Source organism: Plectropomus leopardus, chromosome 11, assembly GCF_026936395.1.
Source record: "Plectropomus leopardus strain MGB_pleo_1.0 chromosome 11, ASM2693639v1, whole genome shotgun sequence".
Lineage (NCBI taxonomy): Eukaryota > Metazoa > Chordata > Actinopteri > Perciformes > Serranidae > Plectropomus > Plectropomus leopardus.
This window is the reverse complement of record NC_142186.1, coordinates 10,293,398-10,316,476: the sequence shown is the minus strand read 5'-3', so window position 1 is coordinate 10,316,476 and position 23,079 is coordinate 10,293,398. Positions and strand designations below refer to the sequence as shown.

Here is a 23,079-nt window from a genome sequence, read left to right as displayed (position 1 = left end):
CTACAGTGCGAGGCTGTTTTAACCCTCCTGACCTGTCTCCTAGCCCTGTTTAGCTATATTCTGGACATCCGTGACTCCTCCGGTATTACGGAGCTCCTTCAATCTCTCCCATCGATCCAGCTCCCCCCCTCTGTTGCTATGTGCTTCAACCCCTCTCTGACCCATCCTCTTCTGCCTCATAGTCCTGTCTAGTAATGTGCCCTGTGCAGTGCCCTCACCGTGCATGCTCGTATGTGTGTGTGTGAGTGTGCACGCGTGTGTTCGCCGCTGACCTGAGTGATGAGTGGTGACCCTCTGGCTGGCGCCTGGCGTCCTCCTCACTCCTATTGATTAGATCTGAGGTTTCATACAGTAGCCGCCTCACGTGACTCTGTCATTTACTGTCTCTCCTCTGTCTCCGACCTGTCTTGCACACACATACACGAGCACACACACATGCGCATACATTCATGCAGTCCCTTATGAAGCACGCATGTAAGTGGTGAGCTCGTTCTCGCTAATTAATGCGAAAGAGGTTAAAGGACCAGAATCCATATTGCATGTATGAACATACTCAGGCATCCGGGAAAATGAGTTTAATTAAGAGACAACAGATGCGGCATGCTAACTGCTTGTATCATTTAGCTTATAGCTACAGAGTGAGTCAGCAGCAGAGTGAAGTGCGAGCGAAGGATCAGAGAGAAAGCGAGGATACAGCTGTCGATGTTAATATACATCTTAGGGTTTGATTTGATTTGATGGAGTGCGAGCTGCGAGTCTTTCATTTTTTAACACGCCAGGTCGTTTCCTGCCCTCGCAGCCTTTGGTAAACAGCGTCCACAGACAAACTAGACCTTTATGTGTTGTGTGTGTGTGTGTGTGTGTGTGTGTGTGTGTGTGTGTGTGTGTGTGTGTGTGCGTGTGTGCGCGTGTGTGTGTGTGTGTGTGTGTGTGTGTGTGTGTGCCTCTTCCACTCAGTCTTTGCCACAGTAATGCTCAGGTTAAGTGTAGTTGCAGGCTATTATACATCATTAGGGTAAGTAAGGCTCAGGCAGCGCGGCAAGAGAAATGGACTCTTTCAGATGCTTCATTCCTCACCGGCCATGGCTGAAATAGGACCTGACGTCACACACACACACACACACACACACACACACACACACACACACATACACACATGCTTGGATGCAGGCACAAGCTGCTGCACAGAGCAAGCAGCTAGCCACTTATCCAGTCAGTCAGTCACAAATCACCCTGTCAATCAGGTGGTTTATAGAGGCTAAAGTCTCCTGATCGCCGCGAGTCAGTCAGTCCAGCATGTCACTCTACTCCCACAGCGGAAATTGAAGCGTTCCTAATGGATATGTGTGAGTGTTTTATTGTGTTTTCACATTTTATGATACATGTTAACACCAGCCACACTGGATTTAGAGTGCAGTAATTTCCTCTTACCATGTCAATTAGAGTCAGGCTGGCACATGGGCTAGATATAGGCCTTTCATTAAAATTAGAGATTAACCTTCCAGCATGATAGATAGGATGCAATTTATTCCTGTAATTATTGTGGCATTGATCAATACTAAATTGAACTCTTTTTTGTATTATTTTTTAGTTTAATTTGAAATGCATGCTGATAAAAAAGAATATAGAGTAAGCATTGATTTTTTAAAATAATTCTGAATATTATTCTGACATGAAAATGTACTTGAACGTTGGCTTTTAGCATCTCCATCACAAGTATCAACTTCATCCTCCCAAATTCTATGTGGGTTAAATGCCATGAATGCATTCCTTTTTAATAAAATCAAACTAGTTGTGTACATTTTATGCTCAGTTTTAGGCTGTAGTCAGGTATGAAAAGAGAAATGTCCTCTGTTTTCTCTTTGCTCTTGTTGTATTTCTTATGCAGAGGGGCACAGTGGTGTCCTCTGCCCAGAGGAAGGACCTCCAGCTGGGTTTGAAGACAGAGGCCGGCTGGGTGGCAGAGCTGCAGGAACATGGAGGTGATAGATGAAGGAGGGCAGGAAAAAGACTAATTGTTCTCATTACAGAACAAATAAAAATCAATACCTCTCAAAGCGAGGGGGAGGTGGTAGTGGTCTTGAAGGGCACTGTAGTTATTGCATAGGAGTGGATTTTGTTGGAATTACAAGCGGTGGCGAAGGCGCAGTGGAACCGATCACATTTGAATGCTAATTCCGATAAAGGACAGTTAGATTAATAGATGTGGCGGTCCAGTGCTGGTCCTTCCCCCCATAAAGCGGTGGGGGTGTTTGAGATTGAAGTTTTAAATGCAATTAAATGAGAAAACACAAGGCAAAAAAGGGGAGATATTTCCCCAATTTTTTCAAATTAAAGCAGGAAATTTCATTACCAGGGGAGCATATTTTACACAGGCAATTACAAGGTTAATACATCTTCAACATCCCCCCTTAAAGTCCTCATATATTTGTTCAGGGATTTTGTTCTTGTATTTTAGTTTAATTGGCTATGCAGAGGCTATGCAGAAGGTCTGCGTAGTACACACATACACACACAAACACACACAGACACACAAGTACTCAAACGCAGCAGATTCTTATACATTAATTCCTTTGAGGTTTAGTCTTAAACAAAACCAGTACATGTAAAACCAATGTTGTATCTTTACCTAATTCAGCTACTAGCCCTGATGTGAACTGTTCACTATGACGATTAACCAGGATGTCCACGAAACTCAAAGTTTCTTCACAAAAGTAGTCCAGAGCTGTCACAAGTCAGCCCTCACAAGTAAACCAAACTACATATACACACACACACACACACACTCACACACTCACACACACACTCACTCACTGACACACTCACAACAAACAGATAGTGTCTCTGCTCTGGTTTCTCTCTAACACAGATGACAGCATTGTGCATATGTTTCTGAATGTGTGTTTGTGTGTGTGAGTGTATGCATATGTACTGTATGTGTGTGTTTATGTGTGAGCCTGCAGACTTAAAGAGCAGCTCTCACTTACATGTTGACCTTTGGTTTTCTGTACATACAAACCAAAACATGGGAACAGCACTCATAGTTTGTACACTTTTCCATGTATTTACAGTAATATTCATCAATCACAAAGTTTTTTAAAGTTTATCAAGCACTTAACAGAACTTTAACAAAAGATGCTATAGCAAAAAAGGAATGAATAAAATCAAAGAAATAAGAATTGAACTGTATTTTTGGAATTAATTTGTTAGAAAGTTTGAGGGATTTGCACTGTAACATGTCGATGCCAATCTCCTCAGAGTTTCCTCCCTGTCAGGTTGTTTTCCTCTGATTTAGCCTGTCTTACAGCCGTAGGGACACCACACTGTATGATAGAAATTCAACAGTGAAGCAAATTGGCAGAGCCACAGAGGGCGGATCGACAGCGAGAAGACAAGCTGGGAAGGAGGCGGAGTGCAGAGGAGGCAGTGTGAAAGATAGAGCGAGAGCGAGATGGAGATGATGATGGAGAGAGAGAGAGGCTGTGGTGGTTTATATAACATCTCCAGGATGGTCTTTGGCATGCATCAGGGGGCTGAGCCATCAATCACTCCATCTGTGTAAAATCACGAGCTGACTCCAATATTGCTAAATATTTATACTGTCACATACACACAGGCGTGCAGATGAAAAGAGTCATTCATTAGGGCCTTCTCAGGCCTGTCAGCCTGGAGATGGAGATTAGAGAAGCAACCTCCCACCGCGCCTGCCTCTCCTCTCACCGAGCTCCTCAGCCCTATATATAGAGCCATCAGGACGATAAATATCTCCAGCATGCCTCTGTTAGGTAAATACCCAGTAAATATGGCAGGAAGGATAGGAGGCTAAGCCAAACAGACCTGTGTGTTGTATATGAGTGTGAGTCACTAAACAGGGAACAACAGGGACTTGTCATACAACATTCTGTATGGATATACTATATAGATGGCCAGGCTTTGATGTAGTTGGCAGAGGTGATGTTTTGGTGAGTAAAAAGGTGGGTGAATTGTTTTTTAGCAGATGTTCAAAAGCCCAGCGGCCATTAATACAAAATTGAAATCAGTTCTATTTTCTGCACTGTGCTGGGAGAATTTTCTCCTTCTATAAATCTCTCCTTGTAACTATACTGTGAGGTCTATGCCATAGGGATATGTAAAGCATAATGTAGGATCCAGTGTTTTGGGATGTTGACCCCTTTTGATCCCTACTGCTTGACCTCTGCTCTTTCCACTTTAGTAAGTGCAATATTAAATTGCTGGAATACCCCATTAAATGTCTAGTATTCAGGATTTAGGTAAATATACTGGTAAAAATTGAATATAATATTCATAACTTTGTTTTCATTAGTGTATAATCACTTGAAACAAAGAATTGTTGTGTTTTCTTTACCTCTGAATGAGCTGTTTATATCTACATATGGAGCAGAGTCCACCACGTTGTTTCTGCTGTCACCCATATCAGACAAAATAAGCACTAGCTCAAGATAGGGCCACTCACATTTTTGAGTCAGCCACTATATTTCTCCTACACACTTGGCACATTGGAGAAATTTCAGTTGGTTTCAATCTGCAACCTCACGTGCCACTAAATCCTACACACCGGACCCTTTAATGTGCTGTATTGCCATCAATATTTTCCTTTTTTTAAGTAGAGGAGAAAAGGAGAAAGAATTTTGAACCATATTTACTGATAAATATGTAGAAGAATACCTTTGCTTTTTGTCCTCTATGTGCATCAATTAAGGCTGCAACGAATAATTATTTTCTTTATCATTCATAGTGTTGCACCTGCTTATACACACAGTCTGAAATGGTTTGTAAAGAAAGATAAAAAAGTGCCACCACACATGGGACCAATCTCTGCCTATCTCTGCTGTCAGTTTGTCCGTTTCAAAAAGTTAGAGAAATTCTTGGACGCAGCCGCCCCCAATTCTGACATTAGGAAGGTGAAGGGAGATGGGGTTTCCAAAGCTATTTGACCGTCCAACAGGCACCTCGTGTGGAGCATACTGATGCCGTAATGTCCTCAAATCACTTGTGGGAAAAGCAGCAAATACTCGCAATTTGTACGTCGGAACTTAATAATGTTTGGCATTTTTGATTGAAAATGTCTTAAAATTGGTAAGCTGATTATAAGAAAAGAGGCTGTTTAACTCTGTGTCGACACTATTCGACTCATTGTTTAAGTTCCCATAGTGTAAGATTGAATCGAACACCAGTGTGTTTGGATTTAGTTAACATCAACAGAAGGGCAAATTAATGTTTTTTCTAATTACGTCGAGCCGGTATAAGAGAATAAACGTTATTGGAGCTGAAATGATTAGCTGATATTGTGTAGTTGATTACTTTAACATTAGTTTTTAATGTTAGATATTACATTTCTTTGGGATTTGGATTGTCGGTTGGACAAAATGAACTAATTGTTGATGCCACCTTGGGCTGTAGAAAAATGTGATCTTTCAATATTTTCTGACATCGTGTAGACCAAACAATTTATCAATTCATTCATAAAGTCAGTTGCACATCCTAAATGATATAAAACATTCTTAAGCCTAAACACTGTTTTTGGTTGAAGAACATATTCTTTCAGTGACTGACGGCTGTGGTCAGGCTTGAAGATTCAGGCGTCTCTTTGATTCCCAGTCTCAGCCTCTCCTCTGACATCTTCCATAGCATCCTGTCTCTTTGTCTATATTCTTCTTTTATTCTCCCCCAACTCAATCCGGCCTACTTCATTTCTCCACCCAGTTTTTTTTTTTTATTTCTGAAGCAAGCCATTATGTTGTGATTATTCATTCCATCCGCCTTGACGGACCTCAGATCAGTGCGCGGGCCAGGCCTTGGAAACAAAAAGACATCAGCAACATCATCGTCACACTGTAATTACGAGAATGGGGGGGTGGAGGGGAAGTAGTTGGGGGGGGGGATTTCATTTTGATTAGCAAAAAAGCTTTTATTCTCAAACTCACATCCATAATTAATCATTAAATCATGGGAGAGTGAGTGAGAAGGATAGATAGGGGGGATGCAGTGAAAGGAGGATGGAGGGATGGATGGAGGGATGTAGCAGTGGAGAGAAAGGGAAAAGGCATGTAATTATCTGCAGAAGTTCGACATCCCCAGTAAATCCACGGAGCCGTCTGACATGGCTAATTAAAGAAGCAATCAAAGGTCCACCTCCAGAGATTGTGAGAGAAAGAGAAGAGAAAGAAGGAAACAGGCTGGAGAGATAGAAAGAGGCCCTAATGGGGAGAAGGGGAAGGAAGGAGGGGGAATATGGGAAAGAAGAGTGTTGTGATCTTTGTTATTGTTTCATATGTCAACCATTCCTCTTGGATTCTGGGATGAGGCTCCTCCACGCCTTCTCTCTCTTTTCCGTCTCTCTTTTTCTGCTTGCATCAGGCCATCACACTGTGATCATGTCTGACCTTCATCTGCAGAGTGCAAATAGCTGCAATTTGCAGCATGGTGGGGAAACAGCCAGCAGACTGCAACAAAAAGTTGTACATTAGTCATATCTGGTTAGTCATTTTCGGTTGGAATGGAATGGAAAGTTGGAATGATGCATCTTCTGATGCTTTTCTGGGGCACATAATCAGTGATGTAACCTGCAGTCATCAGGTGTTTCAGGCCTTTCAGCGTCAGACGCCTGCTCGCTGGCAGCCCCGCTGAGGTTGATCAGGCCTCACTTTGTGCAACTGTAGCAGCCTCCCACACGCTTGCTCTTTTTATCCGTAGCCAACCAGATGACGTCTCAGCAGCCTGTGCATCGTGGTAGATGACGCTTGTCTTCCCTGTGATGCAAAGAGGCATTTTCCTGCAGAGGCCCTGCATCCTATACTAACTGTACTGGTTAAACAAGTCTTCATCATTTGATGAAGTGGTAAGCACTGCTAGCTCTTTTATTACTCCCTGAGAACAATTGTTACACTGAGATTTGTTATACTCAAGGATTCTATCACTTTTCCGGATCTTTAACTGAATCTTGTCTTCATGTCTAATAGTAGGTTTCTGTGTCTCTTTTTTCTCTTGTAAAAAAAAATCAATGTTATCACAGTTTCTCGTAAATTCTTTGTGGTATGAAATTAAAATAGTGTGTAATTTACTTTTGAAGCAGTATGAATACAACTTGGCCTGCATAAAGAAGTGCTTTTGTATTTATTGATGCTAATTTCATAGCTGAAACTTAAACAATATTTCCCAATCTGTAAATGAGTTAATGGCCACAAGAGACACAAAAGAAATTCAAAGGATGGAAAGATGAAAAGTGAAGGTGTTGTGTTTTTCTTTTGTTTTTTATTCTCTTCACCTTTCACCTCTCTCTCTCTGTCTTTCTCCCTCTCTGTCTCTCTGTCTCTGGGGGCAAAGACCTGGGGGACATGAGGTAGATAGAGTTAGTGTGGACCAGATTATACTCGCACTGGGTCATCCTCTGTCAGCAGAAAAAGAGCTGAGAGCAGGACACTGACCTGTGTTCCCTCTGACCAGTGTGTGTGTGTGTGTGTGTGTGTGTGTGTGTGCGTGTGTGTGTGTGTGTGTGTGTGTGTGTGTGTGTGTGTGTGTGTGTGTGTGTGTGTGTATACTTCTCACCTTTTGAGCCCTTACCAGCTCAATCTATGGAGCACTACAGTATATTTCATTGTTCAGGGAGTGAGGTGTTATGGAACTCACTCTGAATAACTAACATTTGCTTGTATATTTTTCTGTTGTTATGTGTTTATATGATACATTTAAGAATATTTAATCAATCAAATTTCCCTGATATGTGTATATCTTTGGAATAATTAAGTAGTCATGAATGGAGTAGTTTACTTTATTGATGTACCCATGATTAATGACTAGTTTTGTTTACTTCGACACCCAGTAGCTATTTCCTGTTTGTGAGAGGAAATTACACAAAGTTTTTTAGTTACACAACTAGCAGTCAGTAAAATATGCTGTCGTTATCCTCAGCTCTTCAATATTTTTTTGTCCTATGTGATGTTGCTTGTAGACAAGGGTGTTGAACCGGGTAGAAAATTTATTACCCAGGGCCTCTAGGGAAGCGGGCCACGCAAAAAGTTTGGTTTTGTTTGCAATTTTTTATTTCAAAATAGCCAAATTAATGCCATAATTGAATTAGAATTGCTGAATAAATCTCTTGAGTGACTGAACTTTGTATAATAATTTTTTAAAAAATAGTGGAAGCTCTCTGAGGCCCCTCTCGCCCCTTGAAGGCATAAAATGGTTTAGTGCACTAGGATTCATCTCTAAATGTAGCTAGAGCTAAGTGACTGCCTATGCGGCTGGTGCACTAATGTACACTGTCATGCCTTTTCTCAAGAAAAGGAAAACGGAGTTCCAAAAAAAAGAAAGGAAAAGGAAAGAAAACAAAATGACTGTACAAAAATCAAAAGGTGCATGAGAGAGACATGAATCCAGTGAGGATGGGTAGGGGGCCCACGGAGACTGATGCATCATAGGGCCCAGACTTTGGTGCCCCTGCTTGGAAGTGACACATGGTGGCTCATGTGAGACTGACCTGACATTTATTATGTATTCTCAAAGCATTACTTAAAAACTGTTTGGACAGTTATTTGTTTTCCTTTAAAGCCTGCCTAAACGTGTGTTTTCTGTGCAACCTGGTGCAGCAGGAATACCTTAAAATCCACATTTTCAGATTTGTACTTGCATTGATATCACACTAACATTTGTGCTCATAGCTGATGCCTCATCCTGGATACTTTAAGCAATATAACTTACCCTTTTAGCTACCAGTCACCATACAGAGTGATGAGACATAGTGGGAAACATAGGAGAACACATTACTGGATGTCTGTGAGAGTTCAAACTCATCTCTTCATGGTGCAAGACTCAAAAAAAAAAAGAACTGCTAAACAAGCTAAAGCTAAACAATTCCTTCAAACGGTTGAAAACGCCCATCTTTTATAGGAACCAGGAGACACTGTGGAAAAAACATAAAACGCACAACTTCCTGTGTGTCAGGGGATTTATGCTTCCTTTTAAGCCTTCGTGAATCTGTTATAGACTAAACATTGTGTTACGTCAGCTGACAGCAGAGAATAACAACATGTTCATTTATGTGCGCAGATTATATAAAAGATATTCTCTCTTTCTTTAACTTCCAAACTGGAGTCCCTGATGGATTAATATTGGCCTTCAGAGCCACCGTATTTGTGTTCCAGCCCAGAAGGCCCTTCTGTCAGTCTGTGCCCTCATTCTCTTCTGTTTATTCGTCCTTGGGGTGTGTTCAGTGCGTCTCCATCTCTCTCTCTTTCTGCCCAGTCCACCCGGTGTCAATCTGGCTGCTGTATAATTGGTTGTTTTTTGGTCGGCCGGCCTGTCCTCCCTGGCGTTGATTCATGGCGTTTGTAAAGGTGACAGTAGCGGCTGTCCCTACCAGACAAAGTAGAGCCATCACTAGCCAGACCTCAGCTGACCTGCTAGTTTATGCGCACACACACACACACACACACATACACACACTCGTACACAGGCAGACACACACATACACGCATAGGAAACACATGCCGCTTTGCCTGAGGCCTCACAGGGGAGGAGCGGCAGGTAAGGTCATCATGTACACAGCTCGACCAAAGAATATCCTAAAATACACACGCACACACACATGTGAATAAACACATACACATATGGGTGACTGTCTCTTTGTAGTATGAAAAGAAATTTATGTAATTGTAAAAAAAAAAAAAAACAACTGTATACAATCACATTTTTTCACACTTCACGTACAGAATAGTTCATGGCATATTTGTAATATGTAAAGAAATTAATATTAGAATTTAACTCTGCATATCGCCATACATGTCCCACAGTAATATATATAAAGAAATTCACATACATGCAATATGAATAATAAAAAACATACTTAAAAAAAAAAAAAACATACATACTGTCCTTACGGGACAACCTGCATCTGCATATTAAATAAAACCATTTTTTAAACAAAAGTGTAGGAATATATGTGGGAAATGTGCGTCTCTGAGGGAGGAAATTTGAACCATAGGCTTTGCATTGCAAGGGGAACGAGTAGGTTTATATTTCAATTTGTTTGTTTCCATCAATATATATTTGTATTATGTTTGGTGTTTCCATTGTGGACCACTTTGGAAATAAGTGTTTTTAGTGATGCCTTGAAGTCCTGTCCTCTGTGATTTTTGTGTCATGATACTCCTTTGAATCGTTGTGCTTTAAAATTTCCGTTGATAACCTCCGTCTGTCAACCTATTTAATGAAAATATGACTTTTAAGTAGTCTTAGTGTACCTGGGATGATCGCTGAATGTAACAGGAGGTGATTGATATGCTGAAGATGTGAAACAGTTTATGTTGCACCTTCGTTTAACAAAAAAGCAATTACTCTATAAGTAAATGCTGCCTAAAATCATTGTAATACTACAAAGTACAAAAATGGAAAAAAATCAATAAAAATACTGTTTTATAAAGGAACTAAATGATATATAATAGATGCATATGTTTAAATAAACAAATACATATAAACACCAACAAACAGACACACACACACACACATCCACTCACTGTCATATGCAGGCCTTCCCTGGTGACCTGGATACACCCAGAGCTGACACTTTATCTACTTAGCAGTGTCACCTTCAAAAGCCACACACACTTACACCACCTTGTCTGTAAAAACTCCCCCCACAAATAACAGCTATATGTGTGTCAGGTTTAGGGGTCTCCATCATGCTCTCTTTAAGGGACCGGCTTCATATCTATAATTGAAGGTAATCGGCTGGTAAAAGGATTGTAAAGGGTTTTGTGCTGTAGTTAAGAATTGATCATAAGCTGTGGCTTTTTCACGGCCCTGCCATTGACCTTGTAATTGATTCGGTGAGTGTTTTTTTTTTTTCTTCCTCCAGTGTTATGGTTTGATATAGTATATTTGACTTTGCTCACTGAAGTGTCTATTGAGCTTGATTTCTTTTATCTTTTATGTGTATTTTTTGTGCTTCCATCCTTGTGAGAAACCAATTAAGATTTAGTGTGTGGTTAATTTGGGTTAAAGGGAGGAATAATTTTAGCTTTAGGGATCACAACCAGTGCAATGTCCCCATAAGTATAACAAGGCTAACGTGTAGGCGTGCATGTGCGCTCGCCTGATTACATGTGCATGTGCAAGTGAGCTTACATTTGCCATGAGCTGACCTGTGTTACAGCGAGTGTAATTGATTGTGTGTGTGCTGGTGTCTCGGTGTTAAGGTTAATTTCTCTAACTGCTGGTAAGTGCTGTCTGACCGCTCCCGTGGCGGCCTCTCCGAGCTGAAGTAATGCCACTTAGAGGCCCCAGGGCCCCCGCTGCTGGCCAGCCCATTGATCCACTGATCAATAAATGCATCTGTACCATACACTGAGCAGGAAGGCTCGCCACCCTGACCTGACGCTAACACACCGACTGTTGTGAGGCAAGGCAGCCGTGCCACACAAATGGTTCACAAACTGCAGTGTAGGGATCACCCAAGGGTCCTAAAAGAGGTTCCAGAGGAGTCTCTGGCAAAATCAGGCTCAGTTTAATTTCAGTATCATTTCATTCATTAGGAGAACAGTTTCACTCTCATCACTATTATTTCCCCATGCAGTGCCGGCAGTTATGCTCTCAGACTTTTATCTGATCAAGATCCAGCACTTTCCACGAGACTGTGAGAACAAAACCGATCAAAACAATAGGAACATGGTGATTATAACATTTTCAGCTATAGCTTTGCTTTTGAACAGTTATAATAATAATAATAATAAGACTTACTTCTGGGACACTGACCTTTGGACCTGTTGAACTATTTCTATCTGTATGCCACATGTCTTAGCAACCAGGTCTGATCCTAAAAATCAATTACTTGTGGTGGGAAATAACTGCCCTTGCAAATAGTGATTGCATAGAAAAGCTATACTTTGCATTTGACATTTGATTTATTTCAAAATATACTATGCAACTGCATGATTTTGCTCTTTATTCTCTGTCATATGTCATCCTTTTTAAAGATGCACATCACACCATCCCTTTCATTCATCCCATTCTCTGTTTTTTTGGGGTTTTTTTTACAATGAACAGCATAAAAAAAACTAAAACAGCTTCTTATAACATATAAATTGTAATATTGGAGTTTTAAACAAATAATAAAAAAGAAACAATTCTGTTTTTGGAATGCCAGAGAAATATTCTTGTTTTGTATTATTTCTATTTTTTTAAAAGTGTTTTTTAAAAATATTTGGTCTGTTTCAAAGAAAAAAAGCTTGTATACAAAGCAGACATTACACTCAGACTGATATTGCCTTGTACTAGTACTCCCACTGATGTAACCTACGGTAATGTAGCAGATGCGACATAACGGTGTTTTTTTTATCCACCACTTGCTCACCATCGTCCACAAAAGTGGCTCCAAACGCCGGACCTGTAGGTTCATGTAAAGCCTTGTACCTTGAACAGGTTCTCACCTTGTCTCCCTCTCCCTCTCTCTCCACCTCCCTGCACTTGTATTTTAAGTGTTACCCACAATAAACAAAGTTAAAGATTAATTTGACTGATCAAATTTCCATAGATATTGCAATATAACAGTATTGTTACTATGAACTCTTTTGGCCATTATAATCAAATGATGAGATTTGATTTTTTTTGCGAGCCCTATGCTCACATAAACTAGTCTGGATAGAGAAATAAAATGGCATTCACATACCTCTGCAGGATGTTCAACTCTGCTGCGCAGAGAATTAGCATTCATTAAATTATATAATAAGTAAAATTACCCCCACATATACTCTGAGCTCTGCACAAGTTTATCATTAGTCACTGATTCAGTTTTAATGTGAGACTTTTCTGTCATCTGGAAATCAAAATGACATCACCGCCTATCTCTGCATCCTTTTCTTCCTCCTGTTGTTTTATTCCTCTCAGGGAGCCTCCATCTTGTTTCAGATCACAGCCAATAAAGCAGCCTGTCTTTCTCTCTCTCCCTTTCTCTCTCATCCTCTCTCCTACTTCCTGTTAAAGGAATCAGTCAGTCAGAACACTCAAAACACATATTAAACAGGCATCAGCCTCTCGCCGGGGCCAAATCACGCTGTTCAAATGTTGTTCTTCCACCGGGAGCGCAGGACAACTGAAGAGATGGGATCTGCAACATTAACTTGATTCACGGCTGCGGCGACTGAGTGACACTCCATAAACCTCAGCGGGCCGCCGCTGGGTCCCGCCGACAGCACCCCATGGCTAATGTGACACACACTAGCAACGCATAGCCTTACCACCCCCACAGCACTACACACCCTCTGTCACACACACAGACATAGGCAAGCACACATAGGGACTGGCATATACATACAAATACGTATAGTAGCTCATATTGCACAGACACACACCAATAGAGCCTGACCTTAACATTCCACCCACATATTGACACATGCATACAACATGTGAATTCAGAGACTTGCATAAATGCATTAACACGCATTTGGCACAAACTGGCAAAACTGAGCTTTACCAAGCAGAACATACACATGCAGTCAGGAGTTCACTCACTAATATGCCCTCTCTCTCTTAAAACACACACACACACACACATATATATGAACAGGTTTTATGGTAATGCAGCAGAAACTGCAAAACCATTGAGTTATTGTCCTCTCCAGCCGACCTCTCAGCTCGCAGCGCTTTGGCGTAGGCAGTTAGCATCGGCCCTGTAGCTCTGTGTAAATAGGTAACCTCTGCTGCTCAAAATGCCAACTTCCTCTGGCTGTATTCGACAGTGCTGACTCCCTCCACACACTAACTACTGTGCTTGTCACTTGAGATACAAATTGCAGAGTCCGAATTGATATTTACTACACAGACTTGTTGCCTGTGTACTGCGGCGTCACAGTGGATTTCTTTTTGTTTGCTTGCCTTGAAAAAGTTGCACATTGTTATTTTATATTACATAAATGAGGATGGAGAGGTATGCGTTAGATATATAGAGATAAATAGAGACACATAATGTGAGAGATGAGACATGTAAAAAGACAAATCCTGCAGGCCGATCTAAAGTCTTTCACTTCTGGTAAGAATCAGGTAGTTGGGAAAAATTGCAAAATAGGTCTTAAAGTATTTAAAGGGATAGCTCAGATTTTTTAAGTGGGGTTGCACGGGGTATTTATTGATAGTCAGTGTATTATATACAGTAAATGTCAGTAGACATGCTCCCAGTTTAGAAAAGGTACTGCTGGGGATGGGGTTGGCAACAAAACATAGTTTAGCCACCTAAAAATGGTCCCACCTAAAAGAATCAATATCAGTTTAAGTGTACACTATATGGAAGGTAGTTTTACGACTTTATCTCTTCGTCAGACAGCCTGTTCCAACAAGGAACCCGTTAATGGCTTCAGTTCCCCATCTATGCTCTTGTCAAAGCCACCAGACTCCATTAACAAAAACAGGAATTTTAGCTCGCTCAACACGGGAGCTGCTGGTTCATTGGTACCGCTGCTTCAGAAAGGCAGTCAGAATGTGTTATATGACTTTGGTGAATCCAGACTAACCCTTTCAAAAGTCCAGAGTACCAAGAAACCTCCTTTTTAACAAGGTCCTGGTCTGATTGCCCGCCGCACTAGACAGAGACGGTTCCAGATTTTGTAGTAACTGCTCTTACCAGGTATGAAAGCACACAAAGAGAAACATCTTCTGAATGGAAGGGAGTGAGTGAAAACAGATTTATCCTCAGAAAATCACCCCTGCCCATCTACACTTAAAAGACTACTCTCTCTCTCCACTCTCACAGTATCAGTTTTTGTTCAGTGACATCTAGGTTTGCAGATTCTCTCATTATTTGTTAGGCCCATTATGATTCAACTGCAGAAAACACCGGCCAACTCTTCCACTTTTCTGCACAAATCAAAATAAGTGTTGGTGAAAAGAGATTCTGAAATGGCTGTCTTTTGTCCAGCGTTCTTTCTTTTTTAGCTGCTCCCTAAAATAAACCTGGCAGTTGTAGACAGGTGTGGGTGTGTATCTGTGCAGATTTAGATTAGAATAACTAAAAATTCTCATCTTGTCTACTTTAAGGATAATAAAATGAAAGTAATAAAGTGTGAACATTAGAGCACAAGATATTTATACACACATGAGCAATCTTTTGCTGCTCTCCTCATCAGATGTTGGCCAAATTGAACAATGAAACAAGAATCAGAGACTATCAATTTTGAATCCTTGCAAAAAATAAAAGTGTTGGAGTGCTGAACCTGGGAGCTGTGTTTAACTCTTTGATGCACAACTTGACACCTTGAAAACTTGAATTTTGGTCGAGCACTGAACACTTTTGATGAATGTCTTTCGAAGGAAATAAAAGAGCAGCGTGATGTTTTCAATTAATGCTGTGGTGAAAGGTTTCAGTCGTCTCCATTGTAGCCAAATACTATTCACCAGCCAACCTGTTTAGATACATTATTTCATCCCCCACTTGGTATACATATCTTCCTAAGAGATGTTTGTATCTGTGATTGTGCTACTTTGTTTCGCTTTTTACATTTTGATAATGGAGGGATTTGATGAAATCTGTGCGTTCACTGAAGAGGAAGAAATACTAAAATTACTTCTGCAGAAAAACAACAGGACAGTAAGAAATACTTATTGAGTCCATTGAACCAAACTAGGCGAGCGAATATGTTTTGGTCGTACAAGTGTGGGACATGGATGAGAACATGCCCTTTCGTTTTTTTCGGATGTCATGCAAACCGCCTTGATAATCTGGTCAACCAGTCCAGCCCTATGTTGCTCATGCCACGACACAAAAACCTCCAGCAGACGTGTCAGAGAGACTCAGTCACATTGTGTGACAAAATATGAACAGGACAGAACTCTCCAGGTGTGAGAAAGGAGAAAGTGAAAAGGAAAAGAAAGTGTTGACTGACACTTTTTCCTGGCAACAATATGTCATTTTCTATGAGCGACTCTCATCAAAACTGTCAAGCACTGTACCATAAATCAGGCTTAACTTTGCTTGCAGCCATTAAGAACAATAGGTGTGTTCCTTGACACAAGCATCTGCAGTTCCTGTCTGTCCAGGTCTTAACAGCTCACAACAATGTTGGACTCACTCTTAACACAGTGTTCATTGTTTCCATCATCACTTAGTACATGCTTATGCAGGGAGTCCTTTTTGAGTTTATCTGCGCAGGACTAACAGGTACAAAAGGACTTGTGGTCACTGCCTACTTGTCCAATCAGAGCGGGAGTTGAAGCTGGCACATTTCTGTGTCTGTTTACACTGGAGGAGGACAGGGCACAGCTGGGTCAGAGACTGTTTGGAGCACAACTCTGACTTTCTGATCACATTGTCAACCTTGTGAGTGCAGGACATTAAATGTCAGGGGGAGATAGGAATATCAATGATTGATGAGTTTGTTCCTGTATGTACTGTGAGATCTGTGTGATCTTGTTGCTTCCCTGGGGGGTAAACCTCCAAAGCATCAACTTCTCAGGAAATGAGCTAAAAGAAACAAAAGTTTTGTTGTTATTTCCCAAAAAGTTGAAGCTAGGTTTTGATATTTTGAGGCATTCGTAAGTCTAAAGGGATGCAGAATCTGTAAACTTCCAAGTTCAAACCTTCAGGTGATACTAAAGCATTGCAAATGCGGGTCAATGTAGTCTTCCCACCACGATAATATGTGTGCTTTCTAATATTTGTGCAGTAAGTTCATTTGTGCTCTGAAGCTGAGGCGTGAACAGAGTCCCCTCTTCACTGTCTCAAATTCCCATTTTTCTGCATAGATTAGCCTACAAGTGTCTGGGCCAGGCGCTGTTTAAACAATGGCATTTCTAACACTGTTCCTATCACCTTGGAAACGCCATGGCAACCTGTGATCTGAGAGGGCACAGTGTGGCTCAATTAGCACCAGCCGTATCTCACCGCACTCTTCTGCCAGCCTAATATCACCATATTCTGTCTCCTTTCATGCATTAAGTGACACAAATATGTGAAGTGTTACATCACCTTTTATATCAACTTCATTATAGTTTTTTCTTACAGTGATGGATGCATAAACATACTAAGTTCAACAGTTGTGGTTACCAAGAACATTGAGAGAGAGGATGAATATAAATAGGCGTGTGGTACTGCAGTTATTGTCATGCCTATTTTTGGTCTTCTGGATGTGATCCCAACCATCTTGCCACTAAATTATTTTCTTTTTATATTCTGTTTGGACGAAAATCCCTTCTCTTATTTTAGCTCTTTTATTCTTCTTATACTTAATTGTTATGACCATAGAAAGATCCCTCACCTTCCTTCTCCGTTTTGGTTTAATTTGTCTGGGATTTAAACAAAAATATAAGCAAAATATCAAAAATGTTAATTCAAATGTGTCTCTGTGTTCCCCAGGTATCGTGTCCAAGTCTTTTGAGTGTCGTCTGAAGGGTCAGGGGGCTACGTTTGTGGAAGCAGAAGCTGTGGACTCCCCTGTGCACATTAAGGGCTCATCCGACGCATCTGGCCACGATGACGCCATTCAGCAGGTCATCATTATCCAGGGCTACGGCGATGGAGAGGTGGCCATCGACCAGGCATTGGAGGAGTCTGCGGCCGCCACCTTGCAGACGCTGGCCATGGCCGGCCAGGTAGCAGAGGTGCTCCACATCACAGAAGACGGGCAAGTCATAGCCTCGGGCAGGGAAGTGGCATCTGCGGGGGCCCACCTAGCTGGAGGCAGCACCCAGTATGTGGTGCTGGAGTCGGGGGAGGCTAAGAAAGAGCTGCGGGCTGTGGCTAGAGGAGGGGTAGCAGTCGCAGCCACAGGACAAGGTCACATTGTCTCGGAGTCGTCCACAGCTCTGGATGCTCTGCTTAGCGCCGTCAGCGAAATGGGCCATCAGGAGGAAATGCAAGGGGGGGCAACCGTCGTTCACGAGGTCCTGACCCCCGAGATAGCTGAGGCCATGCAGAGTGAAGCACAGCCAGTCGTGAAACAGGAGCAGGAGGAGGTGCAGGTCATTCAGGAGGCTGGCCAGGAGGAGATGCAGGAGGTGCTGCAGCTTGCTGCAACCCAGATGATGAAGGAAGGTTTAACGCAAGTTATCGTCAACGACGAAGGAACACATTACATCGTCACAGAGCTGGACAACTGTACCTTACAGGTGGAGGGAAGCGTGTATGGAGAGGGTGGGGCGGGTGACGGGGAGGTGCAGCAGGCAGAGCAGCAGACTGGAGAAGAGATGGTGGTCTATCTGGATGGAGCTCCTCATAATATAGTTCTGGAAGAGTAAGAAGAGAGAAATTAACTAAAAGAGGTGCATTTGTTGTTTCATCTCCATTTTCCATGTTTAATTCTGTTAAAGCCCGCTTTTTAAAACATAATTTTTATTTTTTTTATTCTCTTAGGCAATGCTAAACTCAGGTTAAACATCATATATTCAGAGGAACAGTGAAAGAAACTGGTTTTGGTGCTAAGTGAGTTAACTTGCAACCTCCAAGGCTATATTAACCACTTGATTAATGCCTTGCGACTTAAGGAAATTAATATATTTCCTCATAATTTTTTTCAAATGCATCTAATATTCTGAGGATGAAATGGTTCATTACAAAGGAAAATGAGTATTCTTCTTTTGTGTTCTTTAAGATACCTTTGTTTGCCATAAGTTTTGTTTGTGATGTTAGAATTTTGACTATGACACAAAGATTTATTCATTCTTGTCTATTTAGTTGTTTCTTTCCATCTTTTATAGGGATTAGTATATTATTTGTTATAAAAATAATAATTTGATAAATTTTGGACAGATCATACGGATGATTAATATGAAACAAAGTTGAGTTAAAAATTATACATTTCTGGTTTTTGTTAACCCCTCAACTCCCATTAAAGGGATAGTTTAGATTTTTTAAAGTGGGAACAATGTGGTAATCCATAGTTAGTGTTTTACCTACAGTAGATGGCGGTCTGCACGCCCAGAGTCAGACACGTAAGATCAGCAATATACTACTGTGCAATAACATGTATAATAGCCACTCTACAAAAAGTTCCACCTAAATCAATCAATATCAGTTTAAGTGCACAATATAAGTAATTTCACAGATTTACCTTAAAGTCAGACAGTGGTTTAGACAGAACTGAAGCTACTATATAACTTTCTTCAGTGCCAGACTCCTGTGTGACTTTGGCATTTTAAGTTAGTTCAGATTCACCAGAGTCACATATTAACACAAACTAACTGATGGAAGCAGTGGTAGACCAGCCGCAACTGTGTTCAGCAAGGCAAAATTACTGTTCTCTGTTTTCTGTCTGATGGCAAGGTAAAGCTGTAAAAGTACTCTTTATATATCATACACTGAATCTGTTATAGAATTGTTCGGTTGTTTTTTAAGGAGGCTAAAAAGCGTTATATTGCTGACTTTATCCACAGCAGTAAATAACCTTAGCTTTTGTGTTTAACTCCAGCCTGCCTCTCTCTTAACTGGGGGCATGCCGATCATAGTCCACTGTAGGTAACACACCGACTGTGGATAAGTACCTGACAAGACTCAACTTAAAAAAATCTGAACTATCCCTATAATGAAAATTCATTTCTGACAATAAAGATTGAGTCTAATTTTTAACATCTGCGTCCAGATTTTTTTTTCTGAGTAGTATTAGCTGTTAAACGTCAAACACACGTCAGCATCAATACTGCGATTACATGTGCAGCACAGTGCCATCATACAAGCAACATGCACATACATGCATCAGCTGATGGCTCCCATCATGCTCACTGATCACTAACACAGTCATTATCATCACCATTATCATTATCGTCATCATGATCACCATCATCCTAATCGTCATCCTCTCTTCTCTCAACCCCATCAGGCCCATTCTGTTCATTGCATACAACACTCTCATCCTTTTTCCCCCCAGCAGTATTCAGCACTGGAGGGAGAATCAATATTCATTTAGGCCCCTACACAGGCCTGCTTTCTGATGGAGTGAGTGGGAGAGCAGTATGACGGCTGCAAACACAATGGCCGACCACTGAAAGTAGAGAGACAAAGCACTCATACACACAGAGGGCATCAAAAGATCATCCCTTTTAACACACACACACACATGCACTGCGCACGCAGAGCGCGAAGGTGGGCTGAGAGAGAAAGCGGTGGAGGAGTGGGCAGGAAAAATGAGAGGATTACAGATGGATGTTGAGAGAGGTGAGGCCAGAGAGAAGTGAAAGAGCAGTGAAATCCACAACCACACAGAGAGAAGGGAGCCTGTAATTTCACATAACACCTGTCTGCATTTCAGCCCGTCTTTGTCTCCTGCTCTCAGCCCCATGTTGCAGTTAGAAACTCACGCAGTCTTTTCATGCTTCTTTTTTTTCTCCATTCAGCAACAATAGGCACATTTAACAGAGGTTACGTTTTCTGTTTGAGCACACATACATGCCTGAGAGCAGGAACCAAAGTTTGTGAACACCAAGAGGGTTGTGAAAGACGCATTTAAATACCTAGTATTTATAGAATGTATCACCATAGTCTGCTCTGACTTTGCTCTACATTATTCAGCATTAATGTTAAATATGGTGCCTGTGTGTGTGTGTGTTTATGCGCTTGTGGTGGTCAGAGGAGGTTAAATATTTAAAATAACCCATATAACCTGAATTATTTGCAATTCATCATGAATTCAACAAGTATGCTTCCGACCCTTTTTTGGCTTCTGACTCCCTTAAAGGGGAACACCACCTAAATGAAGTATTCCAGTATGTTATTTCCCTGCCCTAAAAAGTTCAATCAATATTTGTGAACATGAGCTTCTCTCTCAAAGCCAGAAACCAAAGTTTCTAGTCTCACACTCGTGACGTTATCAAGTATAAAGTATGGAGCTTTGTCGCCCCCACAGAACATGTTCTTGTTCATGTTCACTAATATTTTTAGTTGGCTTCAGACCATATGAATAAGACGAATTTTGAAAACGGGTATAGTATATGACGGCCCCTCTGCTTGGTTCCTCTGCTACTGCTAATTGTTGTCTCATTAAGGCAACAGACTTGAGGAGCCCAGTCAGTGTCAATGTAGCTGGAGGCGTTAAGTTTTCAGGGTGTCCGTCTCTGTCCATCTTTCCCATTCTCGTGAATGCAATATTTCAAGAATGTCTTGAGGGAATTTTTTCAAATTTTGCACACACATGCAGTTGCACTCAACAATGAATTGATGAGAGTTTAATGGCCAAAGGTCAAGGTCAATAATATCTCATGAACAGCTTTAGGGAACTTCTTCAATTTGGCACAAACTTTTTAGTTGGATTTTTTAAATTTTAGAATTATGAGTGGCAACCAAAGAGTGACCTTTGTTTGTATATTTGTGGAGGCTAGAGAGGGTAAGAAAAGTAAAAGATTGGAGGAAAATCCTGCAAAATGTATTATTTTGTGCACAGTTGTTTTTGTTCTTTTCCATCATGGTAATAGTATTTTGACCCCTAAGATATCTGACTAATGACAGGTTGGGAAACACTACTTTCAATAACTCCTAAATTTTAACGTGAATCCTAGATTCTCTTTATGGACTTCAATCTCAAGGTTAACCATATTGCTGTATGCACCTTGTGATGTAAACAACAAAGTGAGTGACCTGAGCTATGTCGGGTTCATGCCTTCCACTAATATCTCTAGTTCTCTGTGTGTGCTTGTGTTTTTGTCCTCAATAGGAATGTCCGTCTACACCTGTGCTCACACATTATTCTGCATGTCTGGCTGAGTGATTGTGTACTGTATTGTGTGCATCTCCACCCTCCTCGTGTTATGTCCCTAATCAGGGCTGGATGGCTCATTATTAACTGCAGCAGGCCACTCGTGTGACATGGAAGAGAGAGAAATTAGCAGCTGTCACCCAGTGATGAGTTCATTTCCTGACAGGCCTCTGCTCCGAAGAGTCCTGCTGCAGACGGCCAGACGGCTGATGGAAACCTGCTGCTGATGCTTAATTGGAGAGCTAGAAAAGGGCAGGGTGAAGGAGGGAGTGGGTGGAGAGATGAGGGTAAAGAAGTGGGTGCAAGGGTGGAAGTAACACATTAAGGCATTAAGTAACAGCTAGAATCTAACTGTTGGAAAAAAGACCACAGCAGTAATTTCTTATCACCACTAGACTACTTTGTTGGCATAATCCTGCTGTGACGGCCCCTCTGCTAGGTTCCTTTGCTGATTGTTTTCTCTTTGTAGTGCAGCAGACTTGATGAGCCCAATCAGGTTTCATGGGACACACCTGGGCCCAGTGTGGCCCATGCACATAAATGCAGCAGCAGTCAGTCTGTGACTTGCAGACCTCCTCACCACACCTTAACTTTCTTTGTTTTTGCAACACATTTTCACTCATCCACTCCCTAATTTACAGACTCTACAAATTTCTCCTCCCTACCTGTGCAATTTGATTAAGTTGTTTAGATTACTCATCATTAATATATCATTTATTGGTTAATCTTACCTTTGTGTCTCCCTCTTTTTTTCCAACCTAAGAGCCTGATTGTGACCATGCTTATTCCAGTACTTCAGTGTACTGCTGTAGTTAGTAATCATCTAGTCATCATCATAATCAAAATAAGTCCCACAGATGATGATGGGAATGCTGCTTGCTCTGTAATGCATCAATAACAATAATAAAATAATTTAACATGCAGTTAGTATCAGGTCAGAGCTTTGATTGTACCTCAAGGGGACATTTGATCTGCAGCTGACAGTACAAAACAATTTAAAAATACGATAAAAAGGCACATAGGACATCATAGCAGCACACAACCAAACTTGATGAAAAGCAATCCCGATCAACAGTGAAAGCTAAAGCATCAATGAAGGTCATGAAGTGTCAATAATAGGAGTGAGCTCTGACAACCATTTCAAAAGTAGTTAAAATACTGAAATATCAATAAAAGGAGTAATCACAGTCATTGCCAATCATTAAAAGTCCGCAAAAACAGTGCACTTAAGAACTGTGCATTTTAATTACGTTGATTGCACATGTAACAAAAGAAACTTTATACTTGTTTGTTCTTGCTTTAGGGAAGTAGTAGCGGGTAGTCAGATCCCAATAATCATGTATTCTGAACAGACAGAGAAGGGGAATGGAAAGGCCTATTGGACTCACAAGGTCAG

The 23,079-nt window shown here is 41.1% G+C and overlaps 1 protein-coding gene across 2 annotated transcripts in view; it reads left to right on the top strand.

Annotated features, from left to right (window-relative positions):
- Positions 1–19,564, top strand: part of LOC121945870 (zinc finger protein 407) — a 164,668-nt gene extending 145,104 nt beyond the window's left edge. For both annotated transcript variants that reach the window (XM_042490229.2, XM_088083994.1), the window contains exon 10: positions 17,357–19,564. In XM_042490229.2, coding sequence (XP_042346163.2) covers positions 17,357–18,237 — 881 coding nt within the window. In that variant the 3' untranslated portion in view covers positions 18,238–19,564. The remainder of the gene's footprint in view (positions 1–17,356) is intronic.
- The last annotated feature ends 3,515 nt before the right edge of the window (positions 19,565–23,079 follow it).